This window comes from Lactuca serriola, chromosome 5 (assembly GCF_051521515.1).
Source record: "Lactuca serriola cultivar US96UC23 chromosome 5, Lser_US96UC23_V15, whole genome shotgun sequence".
NCBI lineage: Eukaryota > Viridiplantae > Streptophyta > Magnoliopsida > Asterales > Asteraceae > Lactuca > Lactuca serriola.
This window is the reverse complement of record NC_136412.1, coordinates 110,214,854-110,237,694: the sequence shown is the minus strand read 5'-3', so window position 1 is coordinate 110,237,694 and position 22,841 is coordinate 110,214,854. Positions and strand designations below refer to the sequence as shown.

Below are 22,841 nucleotides of genomic sequence, written 5' to 3'. Positions count from 1 at the left end.
AAATCATAAAGTCCAAATCTCTATTATTCAAAAGGGGAACTTGAAATTATATATATATATATATATATATATATATATATATATATATATATATATATATATATATATAGAAAAAGAACAAAATCTTATCATTAAGATAGTATAATCGTTTTATGTTTAATACCGAATAAACGCGAAACAAAAGCAAACCACATCTCGATGAACCGAATGATAAAAAGTCAAGGAGAAAACTAACATATTACCTTAAACCACATGGACTATTCGGTTAATTTAAAGTTTATTGCCCGGCCCAGTTGAAGGCCCATTTCCAGCCCTAAAATCATGCTCATGCCTCTATAATAAAGTCACAAAGTCACAAACACCTTGCTTCGCGTATGCCCTTGCCCCTTGCTTAAGAGAAACCTCCCTCTTCTGTGTTTTTGAAATTAGTCGGAAGAAATGGGAGGCAGAGGGAGGTCTAGAAGAACTCAAAGAAAGCATTTTCGTGATGGCAGAGAAAATGTCTGGAAAACCAAGAAATCTGATTCTCAAGAAGCCGATGGAAGCAACAACAACGAAAACGATTCCAATGGAAACAACACTAACAAACCCACTCACTGGCAGCCATTTGCTATTGAGAACGCTGCTTTTGATGAGTACTACAAGGTACTTATTCGTTAGTTATAATACAAGGTAGTGGATTCTTCAGTGCATGTTGCATCATCTAAAAATGAATTTTGTAGGAGCAAGGGGTGGTGCGTCCGGAGGAGTGGGGCTCTTTCATCGAGTGTCTAAGGAAGCCACTTCCTGCTGCTTTCAGGATCAATTCTAGGTAAATTTGTGTTTTGGATTCGTATTCATTTCATAGTCTTTGTTTTACTGAAGTAGTCTTTTGTACGTACAATTGAATAATGTCTGTCGTATGCTGAAAAGAACTTGTTATCGCTTCAATGACAAGTTTTCTCCATTAGAGGGCCAAAAATTAGAGATCATTTTCGTTGAAACTGCATCCTATTGGCATTGCTGCTATGGGCATTCTAATTGAAACTGCAATAGCTGCTACTAGATGGATGCAGGTATAGTGGGGGTTTTGGGAGTGCAACTACTTGCTATTTCATGGTATTGGTAATTGGTTATTGTATTACAAACTCACTGTTAGATATATTTATTTACCAAAGGCCTAGTGGTATGGTCAGATGTCCTCTCCCCAAGAGGTTGAGTTGTCTGGGACATAGATGGAAATCAGGAGTATGAAATTTTCATGGGAAGGTAGTAATAGATAACAAATAATCTATCACCATGTCAATATGTTTTTGGATTGTGCAAAATAAAAACTAAAACAAGGTTGAAATTAAGTATACTGAAAGTGAATGCCAATGGGCATGGTACTATGGTAGACATCGTGGTGTTGTTTGTTTTTACGTTAATGGACTTAATGTGGACACGAATATATATATATATATATATATATATATATATATATATATATATATATATATATATACACCCGAATCTGGACAGAGTACTTCATCAACACATCACTTAATGGAAACAAAGAACAAGGACACCATACAGTGACATCGTGTTTTTTACAGTAGACATGAGTTCAAATTTCAAATTCGTTTCGTGTATTTTGTATGGATTGACAACCGTAGTTGTAAGGGCTATTAATCGGCTATAAAATGATTTGTCATACATACCAAATAATGATTCAAAAGCATAAATGATATCTGTACTCCATCCAATATAAGAAGTACATGTAGACATTATATAATTGAAGAGAGTATAATCTTACAATTGGTATTCTTTTTCTCAAATTGTTGACCTTGGTGTGGAAAGCTAACTAAAGAATTCTACTTCCCTCCTTAAGCCATACACTATAACCCCCCTAAGTCCCTTTGTGTTTTTTATGAGACTACAATCATCTTGATGATTTCTACTTATAACATCTCTTATAAAATTTTGCAGTAGCCAGTTCTGTACAGATCTTAGGTCACAGCTGGAAGATGAGTTTATGAAAGCTCTTCTGGCAGAGGTGCATTTCAGTTTGCTATATTATTACCTTTACAAAAGCATGTAATTTTGATTTTTTACTCTTGAGGAAATAGTTGTTTTTTGAATAGTTTGCATCACTTTATAAAAATCTGTCAGGGTACAGATGGGAATGAAGCAGAGGGCATAAAACCATTGCCTTGGTATCCCAATAATTTTGCTTGGATGTCAAGTTTTTCAAGGATGCAGCTGAGAAAGAACAAGAATCTTGAGAGGTGATTGAGTAATAAATGTAGTTATTGTTCTCAACTTGTCAATATTGTGTATCGGAGATGAGTGAAAGTGAAATAAAACGTTGACACGATTAAATTAACAGTTACTGCAGCATTGCTTTACCTTAGTTTGTGCAGATCCTTATGTAGTGTTTGGTATGAATGAACAAAAGCTGTTTGTTTTGCTTGATGGAATATCAGAATGGACCATTATTTTGATGCCCTCCATTTTGCTAATTGTTATGCCTTAGACCAACTCCCATGGAACACTAAAATACCATCGTAGAGACCAAAAAAGATTGGCTATTTCATTCCTACCAACCTCTAAAAATCACCAATTTAGTGTGTGGGATAAGCTTCACAAACAAATATCTAGGCCAATATACATGGCCACTAAAAATCACCGTTTTAGTGTTTTGACATTGGACTTGATCTCAGGCCGTTTTTTTAAAAAAAATCTTGGAATGGAATGAGAAATTGCAATATCACCCATTTATATTTATGCCCTTCTAATGTCCTTTTACATTATCATATAATCGTAGGATAGATTTATTATTATAATCTTATTTGGGTTTCAATAAGTTTTCATATTTTCTTACCATTCCATGTTTTCTGAATCAACCTTTCAGGTTTCATGAGTTCTTAAAGCAAGAAAATGAAATTGGAAACATTACAAGACAGGAGGCTGTTAGCATGGTGCACAAACTTTGATTCTATAATAATCTAACTTTTGTTAGTGCAATATGATGCTGTGCAGTTTTTGTAATCTAATATTGATTTGCACTCACACAGGTACCTCCATTGTTCCTGGACGTACACCGAGACCATTTTGTTCTTGACAGTATGTTATTGTCCTTGAAACTAGTGCAAGAGTCTACTTTTTCTCCAAAAAAGTATCACATATGCATGTATAAACAAACTTGTTATATTATACGTATGTATGCTTTTGAAATAGTACTGAATGGAAGAAAAGTTTTCATTTTGTTCTATTACGTCATTGTACATATAGTATGTATCATAATAATTATAGCGTTGTAGTTTTATTTGTTTTTTATTAGAACTAAATAATTGATTGATTTTGTGCAGTGTGTGCTGCTCCGGGTTCAAAAACTTTTCAATTACTTGAAATGATACACCAGGAATCAGAAGTGGGAGCATTACCTAATGGAATGGTTATATTTCTCTCTTCAATTTCATGTTCAATTTTTGTTTGTTTGTTTGTTTGTATATGGAAAAGGGTATGATTGTGATTTTTGATGGATTCATTAGGTTATAGCAAATGATGTGGATGTACAACGATGCAATCTTCTTATTCACCAAACAAAGAGAATGTGCACTTCTAACTTGGCTGTGACGAATCATGAAGCCCAACATTTCCCGAGTTGTCGCTGGAAAAAGAATAATACCACAAATGGTTCTGATTTGGGTGATATGAGTATGACTGAACTTTTATTTGATCGTGTGCTCTGTGATGTTCCATGCAGTGGAGATGGTACTCTCCGTAAGGCCCCTGATATTTGGAGAAAATGGTAAATGCCTTTTCTACCCCTCATACACATGAGTATTGGTAGTGTAGAGTGGCTAAATGTGTAATTATGTCGGTTTCCAGATAAAATGTTACCAACAAGACTAAATACCCCGTTTTACCCTTACTTTTTAACAATATTCATTAAGTTTGAAGGGTAAGCTTATGTCCAGATTAAACGGAGCTGTTGAGATTAAGTGTTCAACTCATTAAGCCAATTGTGTCTGAGATTAAGAAGAGAATATAACAGTCTGATGTGATTGTGAATTGTGACAAATTTAATGAAAGGATATCTGATTGCCTTGCCTTGTATTTCTTTGTGAAATGCAGGAGTGTGGGGATGGCCAATGGTGTCCATTGTCTACAACTTCAGATAGCCATGCGAGGTTTGTTAAAGTTATTAATAATTGTTACAAATAATATACACCTTTATATGTTATAATGGGGTTGTAAGTGGATTTGAATTCTTTTTCTTTCCAAGAAAAGAATAGTAACAAATCTTTTTCTCCTCCTGATCTTTTCAGGTTTGGCATTGCTTAAAACTGGTGGAAGAATGGTTTACTCAACATGCTCTATGAATCCAGTTGAAAATGAGGCCGTAGTGTCTGAGGTATTTTTAACAAGTTTGTTTCTTAGACCCTTTTAGGTTATTAGGCTATAAATTAAGCTTATAATAAGAGAAAAGGGAAAAAATTAACTTTTGTGTTGTTGGGGTCTTCTCATAGTCTCATTTATTGACATCTACTATGTGCCTTCATTCATGTTCTCAAGTCTCAACCCTCTTCTCTTCTCTTTTCTTTTCTTCCATGAGTGTGAGTGGACATGGACACTAAATCCATATTGGTTTGTGTATTTCAGATATTAAGAAAGTGCGGAGGCTCTGTTGAGCTTGTTGACGTATCTTCGGAACTCCCTCAGCTTGTTCGTAGACCAGGCCTTAAGAGTTGGAAGGTTTATCTCCACTTTGTTTTACTGCCACTTTTTTAGCTTTACCTGATTTCTACTTGCATATAATTTTTATTTTCTAACTTTGGTATTTCACAATTCAATCTGTAAGTTAAAGCAATGTAGGAGGGCCTTTAATTGTTTTCTCATCTTTTTTTTTCTTTATTTGATGAAATACACCAAAATTTATTTATAAAATAAGATATGACCAAGTGTTTGGAGGTTACAGTTGATCCAACTTGTTCAATAATGATTGAGTTTCCATCGTTACAACTTTTATGTACATAAACAAAGGGCAGTTGCAGCCTACTTTAATCCTTTTACCAGTATAGACAACGTACTCTGTTTTACAACCAAGCAATTTACTTACCCATACGAACACCCAACTGAAAAATACTTGCTCATAAAAGCAATGTGCCTGCATTTCTTTACCAATAATACCAATATGAAAAACAAAACTTGTAAACATTTTAGCAGTTTTAGGTTATATATATGTTGCAATTATTGGTAAAATAATATAAGTATGTTGCTATTATGGGTGAAAGGAAAGTACATTGTCCGTATTGTAGACGAGAGCAAAGTTTGTATGCTGCTCTTTCACGCAAACAAATAGATGCAGCAGGTATATGTAAGATTCAGTAAAACAATGTTCCAATTTTTGATACCATGACGACATAACTCTTATTTGCTGTTTTTTTTACTCAATTAACTTAGTAGGGCCAAGAAACTATCCTCGTTATGTCTCTACTTTTTACTAAATTTGCTCTCATTTATTTATTTTTCTTCCATCTTCACAAAGGGAGCTTAAGATTTTTTGAACATGCTAAACGTTCATTTAGTGATTATATTTGGCTATTCAGGCAGTATAACCTGTTCTGGTCTGTTTCTTTTATTTAGGTATATGTAGGTTGCTATTACTGATTTGAATCGGCATTTTTGAATTTGTTTTTTATTGAAATGGAAATGCAGGTTCGAGACAAAGGCACGTGGTTAGGTTCTCATAAAGATGCATGCAAATATGGAAGATCTGGGATTGTTCCTAGCATGTTTCCTTCTGGCCAACCCCATGTTGACACATCAGCGGATGAAAATGGGGATAATAATAATAATGATAATGATGATGTTTTGGTGACCGAAGTTTCATCTCTTCCTTTAGAGCGTTGCATGCGCATTGCCCCTCATGACCAGAACAGTGGAGCCTTTTTTATTGCTGTTTTGCACAAAATATCTCCTTTGCCAGGTCATTTTCTATAATCCCTTCACTTTCCAACATTTAATAATCCAAGTTGGAATGGAATGGAATCAAAACCTCATGTTTGTTTTCTAGTGGTTCCTTTGGTTTTTCATCCCATGTGGGAGGGGTTTTATTTTTCTATACCTTGATGAAAAGGAGTGATATTTTATAATAATAAATTATTATTATTATTATTATTATTATTATTATTATTATTATTCTTTACATCAATCATCTTTAGCAGCACCAATGCTCTTAAAGAAGTTCAAAACTTTAGTTTATATTTTCTTTTTCTTATTAAAAAAGTAATCAATGTTTTTTTATTCATATTTCTAAATGTCATGGTCTTCAATATCTTATTTGTTTGTTTATTTAATTTTGTAAATAATATTTTAAAGTGATAAATAAGCTTTTTGACCATCCAAATTCCAAAATACATATATAATAAATAAGATACGTCAAATGAAATTTAAATATATGTTATATGTAAGTTTTATGAAATATAATTTCATTGAAATTTCTAATCATACATAGAAATAGAATCATTAATTATACTCCTTTAAGCTAACAAAACATGATAATAGAACGTAACAACTTGTTCCATTCCATCATGTGCAGTGATACAGACAAAATCAAGCAAACATTCCCGGCAGCCTCAATCTGATAGTGATGAAAAAACCAAACAATCAGAAGATATCAAGGCAATGGATGTCGATGTGAAAAATGAAGAATCCGATGAAGCGACTAACCCATGCAAAAAACTTAAAGGAACCGAGCCTGAGAAAACTGAAACCCTAAATGACCCAAAATCTCGTGCAGAAAAGGCTAATGACAAGAGAAAATTGCAAATTCAAGGCAAGTGGTTTGGGGTTGACCCTGTTGTTTTCTTTAAAGATGATGCTATTCTCACTAATATCAAGGAATTTTACGGAATTCATGAATCCTTTTCGTTTACTCATCGGCTTATCACACGAAATAGTGATACAAATCACGTGAAGAGAATTTACTATGTATCCGAATCCGTCAAGAATGTTGTTGAACTCAATTTCTTAGCTGGCGAGCAACTCAAGATAACTTCAATTGGTTTGAAGATGTTTGTAAGTTGGTTTTTCTCCTTTTTTAAACTCAACATAGACTGCTCTTGTAATTTGTTACACGGGATTGGATTGGACTAGACAAACTTTTTAGGGCCTTTTTGGGGGATACAAAAAATTGCAATTATTGGAACATTGACATCAGCCTTGGTTCCGGTCTCGCTACAGCCTGTTTGCAGATTCCAATGTAACTGAAATTCGAGATTCCATTCCACACTATGTATGGTATGGTGTGTTTGATATCATTGCCAAATGGGACGGACTGAATCCTTCAAATTCCTTTTTTGATGGGAGATCCTTTTTTTCCTAGGAGAGGATGGAAGGAATTTAGTAATTTGATTCTTCATTTTTCTATTAAAAGACCAAAATACCCTTATATATATGTTTATGTATGCATATGCATGTATATAAAACCAGTTATATATATATATATATATATATATATATATATATATATATATACACACACACACACACACACAGAGCAAACAAAAGATGTGTAAACAAACACATGACAAAAAATTGATTTTTGGGCTTTTTATTCAGGAAAGGCAAACATCAAGAGAAGGCACTTCCTCACCTTGTGTATTCAGAATATCTTCAGAAGGGCTGCCATTGCTTCTTCCACACATGACCAAACAGATAACTTCTTCACCTGCTGTAGATTTCAAGCATTTACTGCAATACAAATCTATCAAATTCCCTGATATTGTCGATGATCGATTTCGTGAAAAAGTTGCAGCCCTTGCTTTGGGCTGTTGTGTGGTGGTCCTCAACAAAGGTTTGTTCTTCGAATGTTTTTTTTTTCTTTTTTTACTTAATGTATTTATTATTTAATGGGTATGAAAAACATTTTACAAAAATGACTGGCACACAAGGGAAATTGGAAGGAAAAAGATGAGCCAATGCAAGTTTGGAAAAATAAAAGTTAATGGAGAACGCCTCATTTCTTGATTTTTGTGGTTAAGCTGTTCTATCTGCATTAAGTCAAAAAGAAATACCCATATAAGGTACTGAATCAAGTTTTGTCCCTATTAAATAATTAAGTAATAATGAAACTTGAGTGTACCTTTTTGACTTAACGCAGATAAAGGTATATATATGACTTGTTACAGAAAGTCAGGGAAAGAACACTTTTCTTGTTAAATTCTAACTTTTCCCAAAGTTGCTCTCATGTTGCATGCCTTAATACTCAGTCCTTGCTGTTTATTTTTGGTTAAATCTGATTACAACATTGTACTGTAAAAAATCTACCCAATTAAACCATTGTCATCCGAACACAAAGCAATTTTCAGTTGGGTAGTATATTCAAAGTACAACATACTAATAAGGAAAAAAAGTAAAAGTACAGTGTTATAGTTAATTAAAGTTTTTTCCAAGTACAATGTCTTAATAAAAAAATGGGAATACAGCGTCGTAAAATAAATGCATGAAGTAATGATGGCTGATGCTATAACAAACATTGTAGTTTGAAAAGTCCACCCAATTATAGCAATGCCATCCAATTACAAAGCAATTCTCATTGCTGTCTGTATTGGGTAGAATGTAGATCTTTCAAAGTACATTATCATAATAAGAAAAAAAAGTGAAAGCAAATTGCTATAATTGATTAGATTTTTTCGAATAGGAAAAAAATGCTTTTAAAAAAATCATGAAGGAATGATGCTATGATAAACATTGTAGTGAGAAAAATCTACCCAATTATCCAAATACAAAGCAATTCTTAACGGCTATATTAGGTTTGGGTATAGATTGTCAAAAGTACCTACTATGAAAAGGAAGTTAAAAGCACAAAGTTATAGTATAATTAATAAGAGCGATATAATAGAAATAAATGAAAGTACGTTGCTATTTCTTGCTTTTAGCTTTGTTTTTTTTGCATGGCAGATAACGAAAATGAAGGGGAAGGCGCATTGGATCGGCCTAAAGTGGATAAGTCGACAATTGTGATTGGTTGTTGGAAAGGACGGTCGAGTTTATCAGTGATGGTGACAGCTGTAGACTGTCAGGAATTGTTGGAAAGGTTATTGATTCGGTCCGAGACCCAAAAGGAATCTTTGGCTGAAGATGCAATAAAAGCCAAGGAAACTGCAACAGTTGGTTGAAGTTGAAGTTAAAGTTGAAGTTGAACTAAAAAAATGTAGGATCAGGATCGATTATGTTGGTAATGCTATTAAGCTAAACATTTTAAAGCTATTTATTTCAACGAGTGAAATGCAAAAAGCAGAAGCACAACATTTTGATTGTTTCACCAGAAATATTACTTTGTTTCATATAGGTGATATAAATCTGCCGTGTGGTATGGCGAAAGACCAAAGTTACGGATCCTGTCCTTAAAACTATCTTTTTTACTTCAACTGTCATAATTGCTTCTTTTTATCTGTGTATTGCACAGACGGTCCTCAAGTTTAATGCCGTTAGTAATTTGATGTTGTATGGATGTGAAATCACAATTTTCTTCTTTTATATATAACATTATACGTTACAGGTGAGACCTATGTACTAAGTTGAATAAAAAATTATTTAAATATCAAGATGTAAACATTAAATATTTTATAACTAATAAAATAATTCATCAAAAGTCATTACTTGATCATAATGACCTTTTAAGAAGAGACAAAATATGTGCAGCTAACACTCATGGAATTCATACAACTTATGATGAATTCAAGCTACCATGTTAACACATAATGGTACAACAGCCTAGTCTTAAGAAAATACTTAAACATTAATAAATTTAACAACAAAGCAACCACAAAGACCCGTGAATTTGTAAGAATTCACCAACACCCATCCATGAGCGATAAACATAGCTAAAAGCCTTTAAAAATCGACATATTGCTTGATTGAGTAGCTATTTTTTAATTCTTAAAGTAAAACAACTAGCATTATATACATTTAATTTATATGATTCAAACAAAATGCATTATATATTATCCAAATGTATAAATATAAAAATTTATAATCTAATTACTTATTCATGTCTCTTTACAATATTTCATTTGAGTGTATGTCTAAATGAATGGTTATTTCTCATTGTGTATATGCAAAGCCTGTACTGGTTGTATAATTGTGTTTGAATGTGTATAATCGAAGTCTGTATTGGCTGTATAATTTTTTATGAATTGTTTAGTGGTTGTGTAAACTTTGGCTACACTTCTAATGGAGCATTATTTTGTTTGTTCATGGCATCAGATTAAATGATGTTTATTTGTAGTTTCATATATTAAAAGATGATTATTCTCTTTGGACTTTATTTAGTAAACGAGTATCCATCGGGTTCACCGTATATGACAATTAGTTTTTTACTCGAATCAGTCGGGGAGGGGGTAAGGATGGGTGTGCGGATTGGAGTTCAGGTATGGGGACGAGCATTGCAGTCCCCGCCAATCTCTGCCCCCGTTTGCATCTCCAATATTAATAGATACAAGTCGACGTTTGTCAATATGGCCTGTAGAGAAACGAGTTAATATATATATATATATATATATATATATATATATATATATATATATCATTGTTTTAAAAAAAATATCATAAAAGAAAAACAAGAAGATTTTGTTTACAAATTATCATTAAAGATGTTTGGTTTCATGATTGTCACTTGCAGGTTTCGATTCAAACCTCAATAATAATAATAAAAAAAATCAACTTTAGGAATTTAACTTGTTATTTATTTATGAGTTTTGATTTCAAAATCTACAATATTTTCTTTTACTAAAGTTCAAATATGTATTTTAAAGAACATCTTTTCATTTTTGTTTTAAACCTAAAATACAAGAATTCACAAATGTAATTTTACTATCTAACATTAATATATATTAATTAGTATATTAGTAAAATTAATTCATACAAGATGACATTTAGTAAGTGAAATTAGAATAAAAATAAAAAAACCCAAAAAATAACAAGTGGAAAAAAAATAATTCTATAATTCCTAGAAAATGACATGTGTTAAATTCAATAAGAAGTTGACATTTGTTTATTAGTGTAGATATACCATTTTTTTAATTAGTGTGCCCATACCCCCCCCCCCCCCCCCCCCCAATAAACCCTACACTTTAGGATGCAAATTGTATAAATATAAGCAATATTACAAATTTGTACAAAACTAGTGTTTTATACGTCTTTTGGTTGGGTTGACCGATGAAAAAACAATCAACCGATTCTACTTTCTTTTATAGCCTCAAACATAGATATGCATGTTACCATATTTGTCAAAAAAGATAAATATGTCACTATTATTGAATAAAAAGACAACATTCTTCCTATTCTTGGTTGAAGAGATAAGTATATTGTTATTATTTTCTAGTAGAATACCCATGCGATTATTAGCAAATCAAAAAAAAAAAAAAAAATTTCTTCTTTGGGTTCACTAAAAATTTAAAATACAACAAATATTTCGGGTGTTTTAAATATAAAGAAAGTTTGGTTTCTAACAAATTTAAACAGACAATATAATTTTGGAAAAATCTTAAATCGGTAACTAATAAAGTAAAATCAATCTTTGAAAACTTTAGAACTAATAACATAATAACATAATGAAACATAGTTGGTGAGTAAAGTATGTTGCTATTTTTGGTTAAAGAGATACATATCTTTCTATTATTGATTAAAAAGATAAGTATATTGTTATTATTGGTTAAAAAAATAAGCATGTTACTAATATTTGTAAAATACATTAGTATGTTGCTAATTTTGTAAAAAAATATGAATTATGTTGATATTATTGGCTAAAAAAGATATGATTGTTGATACATTCTTGACTCTTTATTATGCTTTGTTTGGTTTGTGAATAATTATATATGAGCATTATGAGTATAAACCTCATGTTACTAATATTGGTTTGTTTGGTTTGTGAACAAGCTATCCAAGAAAGCCTTATCTATTAACAAATCAGGGAGATCCCAACTCCTCTTCTAGGAGTTTCCCCTTAAAGTCCTATAGCCTAGTTTTTTGATCAATAGAGAGTGCCATATCAAACCTACAAGTTCCCCACATCAGATTTGGAACAACTTGATCTTCTGATCTTTCCATATGCACTCTACTACGTAAGAATCCCAAGGTTAAATATGAGTGCACACATTGAAGATCAAATAACATTGGAAAGAACTAGGCTTAATTTCTTTCATGCAACTAATGCACTTCCGAGAAAAGTAGTATGGTTAATAAAAAGGATCACTACAATTGAAGGTTGCAAAAAGAAAATCATCAATCGTCCATCTTACAAAGTTGATCTTCACAATCATCACATCATCTGAGGAAACAACCTAAAAGTGATAATATATGATGCTGACTTTGTAGTGATGAATCCAAACGGAATCCTAACGATTGCAAATCACTTTCTTCCAAAGAGAAGCAAGAGCAAACTCACAATGAGTGACTTCTATGCCGCCAACTATTTTTTTGAAAGACTACATCATGTAAATTTGGGAGAGATTGTGTTTTCATCACCTATTCAAAATAGGTGCGCCGCCTCAATCTCACAACATTGCTTTAGAAGGAATAGAAGACATGATGGGTTATAGCTATAAGAACATCCTATGTGCTCATGCAAACCCTAATGCTTGGATCTAGGTTTCTCTATTGTACATGCAATGTATCCAAGACTTATAATCTTAGATCTAATATATTATAAACTGAAATTAGGGTTTAGAGAATTACCTTTGATTGTTATGTAGCAATAACAATCTCAAATCCTCCTTGTAATCGCTTTAGAAAGCTTAGAGTCACAAGTGTCACTCCTCTAATGGCTCACAAATACCAAGAGCAAGAGGATGAAGAATAAGGAGAGAGGAGGCTGCCCAAAATGTCTAGAAACCCTAGTGGAACTCTTAGCCACGTTTTTGGGGCTTAAGGGTACTATATATACATGTAGGCTATTAGGGTTTTCAACTAGGAAACCCTAATCTGACTACTTAAGCCCTAAGCAGCCCATGGACTCTTTTAGAATATCCCTTGGACGATTTCTAATGGGTTTCTCCATAGAATTCGTCCAACCTATTATTCCAAGGTAATCCATAGCCCAAATGCAATTATCTTATAATTACAGTTCCAGTCCCTTAAGTTTAATTAATCTCTTTTAGCCACAAAATTAATTATCAATTAATTCTTGACTAATATTAATTAAACAATATGGTTTCTCCTTTAATATATTATTCTCATAATATATTAATAAATCATAATTAATCTTCTCTCTCCATAATTCATCCTATCAAGTTGCTTTGGTGAAGGTAACCTAAAAGGACCATGCACCATCGGGTCAAGTACATACCAAAATAGTTATGGACTTAGACACTAATTCAACAGTCTCCCACTTGGATAAGTCTAATAACTATTCTGCGTATGACTTCAGATCCTGATCTGCAATCGTAGCTTTCAAAAGCCGTTGTCAACTCTGATCCTATCAGAAACGTGTCCTTTAGATAAGGGATCATATATTCCTCCATTCTAGATATCGTATAGACTGAGACATGGATTTAAATCATTCTCTCTATCTATGTGTTGTTTCTCGATTTCCGATTTATGACGACTGACAACAGACTACAATTGAACACATCAAATTAGTCCCAGCTTGGCCAAACACTTAGGGTGTCATCACTAAATCATCGAGGGGCCCAAAGATATCGCTTTCATCCTACTTTGGATTAAAGGAACGGATAAACTTTGATTCAATGCTTGCTTGTACTCACTCACCGAATCACACACAACAATATGTTTTATGACACCAAGTTACTGGTGTGTTTACATATTATCAATGTGTAACCGACTCGCAAGATACAACTCACACATCTCGGTTTCAAGAATATAAGATGTTATCGTCTAACCAATCACTCGTGATAAAATCCATGAAGTGATCCAAGTGAGCGAGGGTTTAATCCAATGCTCAAATCATATTCAAAAGCACTCATGAATGTTGCAGCAAACATTTGCTTATGTCTAATACACTTTAGACAATCCACACACCAATTCACGATAGTCTTCATTCATACCTACTTCCAACATATGAACGACTGTGGTCCGTTCGAATAATTTGATTGTTCTGAATCAATTTAATTATTCAGGAAGTCAAAACATGCAAAGTGAAACACAAGAATAATACTAATCCCATATGGCCCCAAACTCTGGGTATAAATAAAATATTTTATTTAATCACCATATTGATTACTCATTATTTGTTGTTTCGGGTAATCAACTTCTTACTTGAATTATAACAACAATTGTCCTATGCTCTTAGCATGCACACAATGTTTACCTACGGTCCTTACTTTGTGAAATAGATCAAATGAACACATTTCCAATCATACTCATTTCACAACTCTCAATCCTTATCATAAGTATAAGAATATCAAATTCTTGCCACTTATAGAATATGCTAGATTCTAACATTTTATGCAATGATCCTTTCGTAAATTCATAGCTCAAAATCATCAAGACTTGGCCATTATCTATCAGAAGCAATTCTATAGATATGATGTCTCTCATTCAAAGTACATTCCTTTGAACATCCTTCTTGCATAAAAGTTTCTAATCTAGACATAGATTCTTAATATCCAACTCCCAATATGAAAACATTTCCATATTTTTCCATACGACAACTTATTCTTAATAGAATCTTATCTATTCATAATAATGTCGATATGGTCCATCCAATACCATACTTCCAACTACTCATAAGCAACCAATCCTCAGCGAGCTTTGGATCGTCCTTTGATAGTTGTTTAATTATTTTAGTCAAAACCGATTCTAGTTCTTTTTCCCTCTAAATGCGCTAGACATTTGGAAAATTTTAGAATGGTCAAATATAATAGCACTAGCAATCAATCCTATACTCGAAACGTATGGGATACGATGCATAATGTCTTACATAAAGATATGATACTTTATCAATCTTCTGCCATAATATTTAATGTGTCACGTTCTCACAATTCGAACAATGCCATAACACTATGTATCCTTGACTAAATTTATTAACATTCCACAACCTAAGCCTTTATATTTGAAATGAAGCATAATATTCTCTCCCTTAATTATAGCAAAACAACTATTCAACCCTTACGACTTTGCAAAGTATAACTCTTGTTTTCTATAATTAATATTGCTAACTTGCAATACTTGTTTTAATAATCATACAAGCACAACATTTATGCTCCCACTATCATGATGATTATTATCAAATAAGCATAACACTTATGCTCCCACTAGCTTTGTCATGATAATCCTTTATCTAAGCTTCTTAAACTTATACACCTTTGCCTTAGATAACTCATATGTGTGTCTAAACAATTCAGACTAATTGCCAAATCTCACAATTCGAATTATGGAAAGGGATACCGTAACCATAATCGAATTCGAGAATACAATTGCACAATCACTATCTTCTTAAAATCTCTCTTAGTGAAAGCATTTCCTCACAGTCATTTTCATGAAGGAGGGAATCTTATGACACTTAGATTTTAATGGTGTATGTGTTCCTATCCATGCGAATTTGCCCAAAACCAAAGTTTGCGACAAATCCAAACTCTTATGGACCGAACTTTCTTAATCTTGATTTCATGCCTTATGGTAACATGAGTGCCCACCATGTCTTCCAAGTAGTTAAGCAACTCATCCTTTCTTATAAATGTACTTTTCATTGATCAAGGTCCTTGCCTTTTATGCATTCAAATGAGAACTCATAGAACTCACATGCATAATTAACTCAATTGGAACGACACAGAAACAAGATAGTGTCAACATGATAGGTTTTAAACCTCAATTCGTGTGCTAGTGATGATTGATAAAGTTTATTCTTGATTAGTTCTTGAAACCTTTCAAGACCATTAAGACTCCGACTGACTCCTTGACATATAAGATTCTCTTGTCAATAAACATTTCTTGACAAACAAATATTCAAGAGTTAGTGTAGCTTTTATTAAGACAAAACACTTCACAAAATTGGTTCTAGTTGGTCTTTGTCTTATCCAAGACATCACAACTTTCCAATTTCAAAAAATAAGAAAACTTTTTCAAATTCCACATTTGATGAATGTTATAAACCTTCTTAAGACTTGTCACTCAATGTCACAATCTTAACTCTAAGACTTGTTTTGGAACGAAGTATGATTGACTTCTTGATTTAACCATTTCTTCAATTCTTGATTCCTCTTCTCAGACATACAATTGAACTAAGACTCACTTAGAGGATCAATTGAGATATGGTTCTTAATCATTAAGACCTATCATAAAACATAATAAAAGGTACTCTCCCTTCTTCTTAGAATAGAGAAACATTTATCTTTCTGCCTATTTGATTCTTCTTATTCGTTCTGCTATTGAATGAAACTCTTTCAATCAACTGAGAATTACACTTAATCTCATAAGTATAATCATATTTACTTAACCTAAGTAAATCATGATGAATATCTTTGTTACTCTTGTGGTGGACTTGATCAACACACAACCTTGTGTACTCGATCTCCTAGTCCTTCACTTGACACTTTGTCAATGAATTAGTCTAATTTCCAAATATAAAATTTCTGATTCATCATGCAACCAAGTTGTATGATTCCAAGTTTCTATCCAATTGAAACTTGGGCGATGAGAAACTTTCCCTATTTGGTAAATTCTTGATATTTCCACAAATAACATAATTAAGAAACAAATCCATTATTGCTAATAACAGAAACATTCAAACATCAATTTTTTATACACGCCATTGCAAGGATAAATATAAAATCAAAATCTATTTTATTGCGGAAAAATTTGTCCTTACAATGCAATTCATTGAAAAAACTATGTCAATACATATTTCTTAGCAATCTATTCTAATTCTAAGTAGTAGCTCAAGATTCTAATCTTCAAGTAATGCGATCGAAATCCATTTCTTCACGATTAGATTCCGCTCACTTCTTCCCTTAAGCTTCCTTTCTTTTCTTTGATCCTACAAAACATCGAAATGCAATCTTATCACATCATGTATTAAGAATCTAGAATAGGAACTTACAAGAGTTAGTTAATGGAATTTACCTAAAGTAAAGCCATACGTTTTGAATCTCCCATCTCTTAGATCTCTTAGGTAAATAGGGTAGCTTCGTATCCAATGCCTCTTCTCTTGGCAATAAAAGCAAATTGACTCTTTTGGAACAGCACATGGAACTACTTCTGACTTTGCCTTTCTCTTATGATCAAACTTTTCGATCATGGCATGCCTTTCCCATTGCCTATATCGATAGAGGTCTGGAAGGCAGATCCACCAATCAACTTTGATTTTCCAGTGCGCCAAATCATTGCTGATTCAGCAGCAATAAGCATATATGTGAGATCAATGAGGGTTACGTCATGGTTTATCATATAGTACTCTCTTACGAACTCATTATATGAGTCAGGAAGTGACTGAAGAACCCAGTCAACAGCCAGCTCCTCACAGACAACAGATCCCAACATTCTTAACCTATCAATGTGTGACTTCATCTCTAGGATGTGTGCACACACTGACTTTCCTTCTTCATGTTTACTTGCCAAAAGGGCTTGAGTGAGTTTGAACTTTTCAATCTTTTGAACTTGTGGGTTAGGGAGAATGATAGGAGGAGGTGGAGGAAGTGAAGCATGATCTCGTGTTCCTCAATCGAATCGTGGAATATCATCTTCATGTGAAAAACTTGTTCCACGGGATTTGGGAAGACCATAGTTGTCATACTTTGACATCTACAAAACGGGATAAAAATTAAATTCAAGTTAGTTGATTGATTGAGTCCTTAATAAATCACCTAAATGAGATATTAAGGCTAGGACCCAACACAATACTCTACAACCTAGAAAAAGGATGCTGTAATCCAGTTGCAGAATATTTGAAGGTAAGTGAATGACGATTCACTAATTTCCACCATGAAAACCGAAAAAGAAATTTAAGTTTTAAATCTATTGAAAATTCCTAGATCTTTTGAGATTCATTGAACTTTTCAATGGCATGTTTAAATCTCGATATGCCCCTCTAGTTTGTGACTGGGAAACCGAGGATCACAAAGCGGGTGTGAATAACCATGCAGACTTACATGGTGCCCCTACATGTTACAGTCACCTATTCGATGTGCCGGTTAACCACACATGCTCCACCGAACTATGACAAACATTGAGTCACCCTTTGCTACCTTTTCTTAGAACCATTTAGTGTGCCGGTTAACCACACACGCTCCACTAACGTCTTTGCAAGGGCACAAAGTGTAATTTCATGTTCACTTTTGCCTAAAGTAACTAAGATTGGGAATTTGTAAAAGCATTTAGTTACTTTTGTACTTCATTATACTTATAATGGAAGGTTTCTATCCTATCCTACCCGTTCGGCTAACGACCCTCCACTAGTCAAGAGTGCGGTGGGTAAGAGTGGATACCCATTCAATCGCCATTTTATAGGCAATTTCCTTAAACACCCCTTATAGACCAACTTCGTGAATGAGGTCTACTAACGGTAAGACTGACTTTTACTCATACATATATATTAGACTTTTAATGTTATATATAGTATAGGGTGTATTTTACACTTTTAAAATACTAGGTGGTCAAATTTAATAATTATACACTTTAATTAATTAATAAAACCATAAGGGTGTGATTTGAACTTTTCAAAACAATACTAGGGTTTTAGAATTTAACATTTCTAAATTAAACTTTTAATCAACATTTAAATTCCAAAAGTTGAGGGCAAGTTTTGAAACATTTCAAAACATTGTGTTTCAACTATTAAAATTTCAAAACAAAACCTTTAAGTTCAAATTTAAACCATAAAACTTACATGGGTACAAATGAAACTTTTTCATAACACAAGGATCAAATAACAAATAATAGAAATTAAACAATTAATTTTGTCATTATCTATATTTGACCTAATTTCAATTTCTTGCAAGATAAGTTACCCAATTAATACAAATAATCAATCTTTAATCATATAAGGAAGTTATTATCTAATCAATTGGTAATTATCTTGTGTTTTGGCAAGGATAATCTTTTAGAAACATTAAAAATCATATTTTATAAGTTTAAAACGAATATTTTAATTATCCTTAAGCAAAACAGCAATAAAATCCAAAATTCCCTCTGTCTGACGCTCCGACTCGCCGAGTCACACATTGGAACTCGTCGAGTAGGGCAGAATCGCCGAGTCAGTTCGAACTGAAGGCCAAAATTCGATTTTCAGTTAATAATTCAACATAGCATCACATACAACAGAAACCAATCAAGGCTCTGATACCACTGATGGGTTATAGCCTTAAGAACATCCTATGTGCTCATGCAAACCCTAATGCTTGGATCTATGTTTCTCTATTGTACATGCAATGTATCCAAGACTTACAATCTTAGATCTAACATATTATAAACTGAAATTAGGGTTTAGAGAATTACCTTTGATTGTTATGTAGCAATAACAATCTCAAATCCTCCTTATAATGGCTTTAGAAAGCTTAGAGTCACAAGTGTCACTCCTCTAATGGCTCACAAACACCAAGAGCAAGAGGATGAAGAGTAAGGAGAGATGAGGCTGCCCAAAACGTCCAGAAACCCTAGTGGAACTCTTAGCCACGTTTTTGGGGCTTAAGGGTACTATATATACATGTAGGCTATTAGGGTTTTCAACTAGGAAACCCTAATCTGACTACTTAAGCCCTAAGCAGCCCATGGACTCTTTTAGAATATCTCTTGGACGATTTCTAATGAGTTTCTCCATAGAATTCGTCCAACCTATTATTCCAAGGTAATCCATAGCCCAAATGCAATTATCTTATAATTACAGTTCCAGTCCCTTAAGTTTAATTAATCTCTTTTAGCCACAAAATTAATTATCAATTAATTCTTGACTAATATTAATTAAACAATATGATTTCTCCTTTAATATATTATTCTCATAATATATTAATAAATCATAATTAATCTTCTCTCTCCATAATTCATCCTATCAAGTTGCTTTAGTGAAGGCAACCCAAAAGGACCATGTACCATCGGGTCAAGTACATACCAAAATAGTTATGGACTTAGACACTAATCCAACAAGACATGCCAATCGTAACCTACTTCTGATCCAAAGTATGGTTTTGTCTATCGCTCTAAAGGAGCAATTGAGAAGAAATTTTTACGAATTACGCAGAAGCACTTGGTTACACCAATGTGCTTGAAAGAATGATCAGAAGAATTGTAACTGTAACACCGTGAATTTTCAAAATAATTTTTCAAAATATAAAAACATTTCGCATTTAATTTCATAAAACGTTAAGTTTAAAATTCCAATTCGTGACATACAAATCCCAAGATCACATAAATATATATCAAAAGTCCCCTGAGTGTGTACGGATCAAGCCGACGCCTTCCCACGGTCATCGCTAGTACCTGAAACAACAACACTAACACTGTAAGCACGAAGCTTAGTGAGTTCCCCAAAATACCACACATAAAACACATATTAGCCACCCGAGGCTATAACTCTATGGGTCCGTGCACCCAAACTCTGTGAACCCTCAGGTTCTAACTCTAGGAACCTTCCGGTTCCAACTCTGTAAACATGCACAACATAAATCACATAGAAATAATGCAGTACAACACATAGCATACACATAACATACACACACTAACACATAGCTCTGATTACCTACTCAAGGTAAAGTATAGTGAGAAGACTCACCTCGCGTATCTCGGTATCTCACGAATCCTGGAAAACCCTTGTGCTCGATCCTCCGAGCTCTAATCCTCCTATAACATCACATGTCTCTAATTAACACTTTTTATCTCTAAGGTTGACTATCCCTAAGAAGTCAACTCAGGTCAACTCTGGTCAACGGTCAACGGTCAACTTTGACCGGACTCGGCGAGTGCACAAGGGCAACTCGGCGAGTCTAGACGTTTTCACCAACTCTCTAGGATTCCCTTTTTACACGTCGAGTACTCCCCCTAACTCGACGAGTTCCATCTGGCAGAATCGCGGGGCCACCCCGACTCAACTCGCCGAGTTCCAAGAACAACTCGGCGAGTCCCAGCTCGACTCAGTCCACTGACCACCCTTCCTAACTCACCTTGACTCACTGAGTCAACCCATGACTCGACTTGACCACTCACTGACGGATCTAGGGCAATCTTCAAGCTACTCGCCGAGTCTGCTCATCGGACACGGCGAGTCCATGCCATGCAATCACTCAAACTCGCTTCTGAGGTCAGATCTGTTCCAACAATTCATAGATCTGGCCTTTCTAGACTGATTCACCACGTAAAGCCCCAAACTTGATGCACATACAACCTCTATATGACCATAAATGAAGGAATATCAACAAATATCACTACCCAAGGTCATAACCTCCATTGCTCTTCATAAAGCTTGATGAATGAGACTCTCTGGACCTCTATGGATCCAGATCCAAAGCCTCATCACTAGTAAGGGACTATTTGGCCATCAAATTAACTCAACAAAGGCCACAAGAAACCCTAAAACCCAACATACTTCACAAAACAGAAGATGAGCCGAAATCATACCTTTAGATCGAAGATCTAAGCTTCAAACCCACAGAATAGCAACCTCCTTTGCCTCCTCTTGGCTAGAACCTCCCTCTTCTTTGCTTAACAACACACAAAGGTCAAGAAATGCTTCCTCTCTCTCTCAAATCGCCAAAGCACTCTAGGGTTTCTCTCTATGGACTGTTGGGTGCAAATGACGACCATAAGGCCCTTTAAATAGGTCCCAAACCCGAGAAATTAGGGTTTCATTAAACAGCGCGGACTCGCCGAGTCCATATCCTGGACTCGCCGAGTCCAGACGAATCCCGCGTCCAGAATCGCCACCCTACTCGGCGAGTCTGAGCTCCAACTCGCCGAGTCCCCTCTCAAAACACCAAAAATCAAAACAATAAAGGATACCTGGAAATCCGGGCTGTTACAACTCTCCCCCACTAGAACTAGACTTCGCCCTCGAAGTCTCGCTCTGAAAATAGCTCCGGATGTTGCTCCCGCATCTCGCGCTCCGGTTCCCAGGTCATCTCCGATCCCTTCCGGTGTTGCCACTGAACCAACACCAGAGGTACCTCCTTGTTCCTCAAAACCTTGATCTTCCGATCTCTGATGGCTACTGGTCTCTCGGCATAATTCAGGCTTGCATCCACCTGAATATCCTCTAATGGAACCACTGCCGACTCATCGGCTAAACACTTCCTCAATTGCGACACATGAAAAGTGTCGTGGATCTGCCCCAACTCTGCTGGCAATTCCAACCGATAGGCTACCCGGCCTACCCTCGCAATCACACGAAATGGCCCAATATACCGGGGCCCTAACTTGCCCCTCTTCCTGAATCGAATCACTCCTTTCCAAGGAGAGACCTTCAGGAGAACGAAGTCGCCGACCTGAAACTCAAGCTCGGACCGGCGTCTGTCTGCATAACTCTTCTGTCGGCTTTGGGCGGTCAATAACCTCTGTCTGACCTGCTGAATCTGCTCTGTCGTCTGAAGCACGATCTCTGTACTGCCCATCACTCTCTGCCCAACCTCTCCCCAGCAAATGGGGGTCCGACACCTCCTACCATACAACAGCTCAAAGGGTGGCATACCAATGCTCGAATGATGGCTGTTGTTGTAGGAAAACTCTGCCAAGGGTAAATACGCATCCCAGCTACCCCCGAAATCCAACGCACATGCTCGAAGCATGTCCTCAAGCGTGTGAATCGTCCGCTCACTCTGACCGTCTGTCTGGGGATGATATGCGGTACTAAAATGCAATCTAGTACCCAACTCCTCATGAAATTTCTTCCAGAACCTGGAAGTGAAACACACATCACGGTCCGAAACGATCGA

The 22,841-nt window shown here is 34.7% G+C and overlaps 1 protein-coding gene across 2 annotated transcripts; it reads left to right on the top strand.

Moving 5' to 3' along the window:
- Positions 1–357: 357 nt before the first annotated feature.
- Positions 358–9,420, top strand: LOC145052865 (S-adenosyl-L-methionine-dependent methyltransferases superfamily protein). Of its 2 annotated transcripts, none has more exons than XM_079000779.1 (15): positions 358–645; positions 723–811; positions 1,948–2,014; positions 2,131–2,246; positions 2,873–2,939; positions 3,036–3,084; positions 3,330–3,415; positions 3,513–3,772; positions 4,099–4,154; positions 4,293–4,378; positions 4,627–4,719; positions 5,683–5,953; positions 6,566–7,044; positions 7,588–7,822; positions 8,929–9,420. In XM_079000779.1, exons 1-15 carry the CDS (start codon positions 439–441, stop codon positions 9,144–9,146), a joined length of 2,379 nt encoding a protein of 792 aa, XP_078856905.1. In that variant the 5' UTR covers positions 358–438; the 3' UTR covers positions 9,147–9,420. The 2 variants fall into 2 exon arrangements, with proteins under 2 accessions (XP_078856905.1, XP_078856906.1); XM_079000780.1 differs by lacking the exon at positions 358–645 and adding an exon at positions 913–1,055.
- The last annotated feature ends 13,421 nt before the right edge of the window (positions 9,421–22,841 follow it).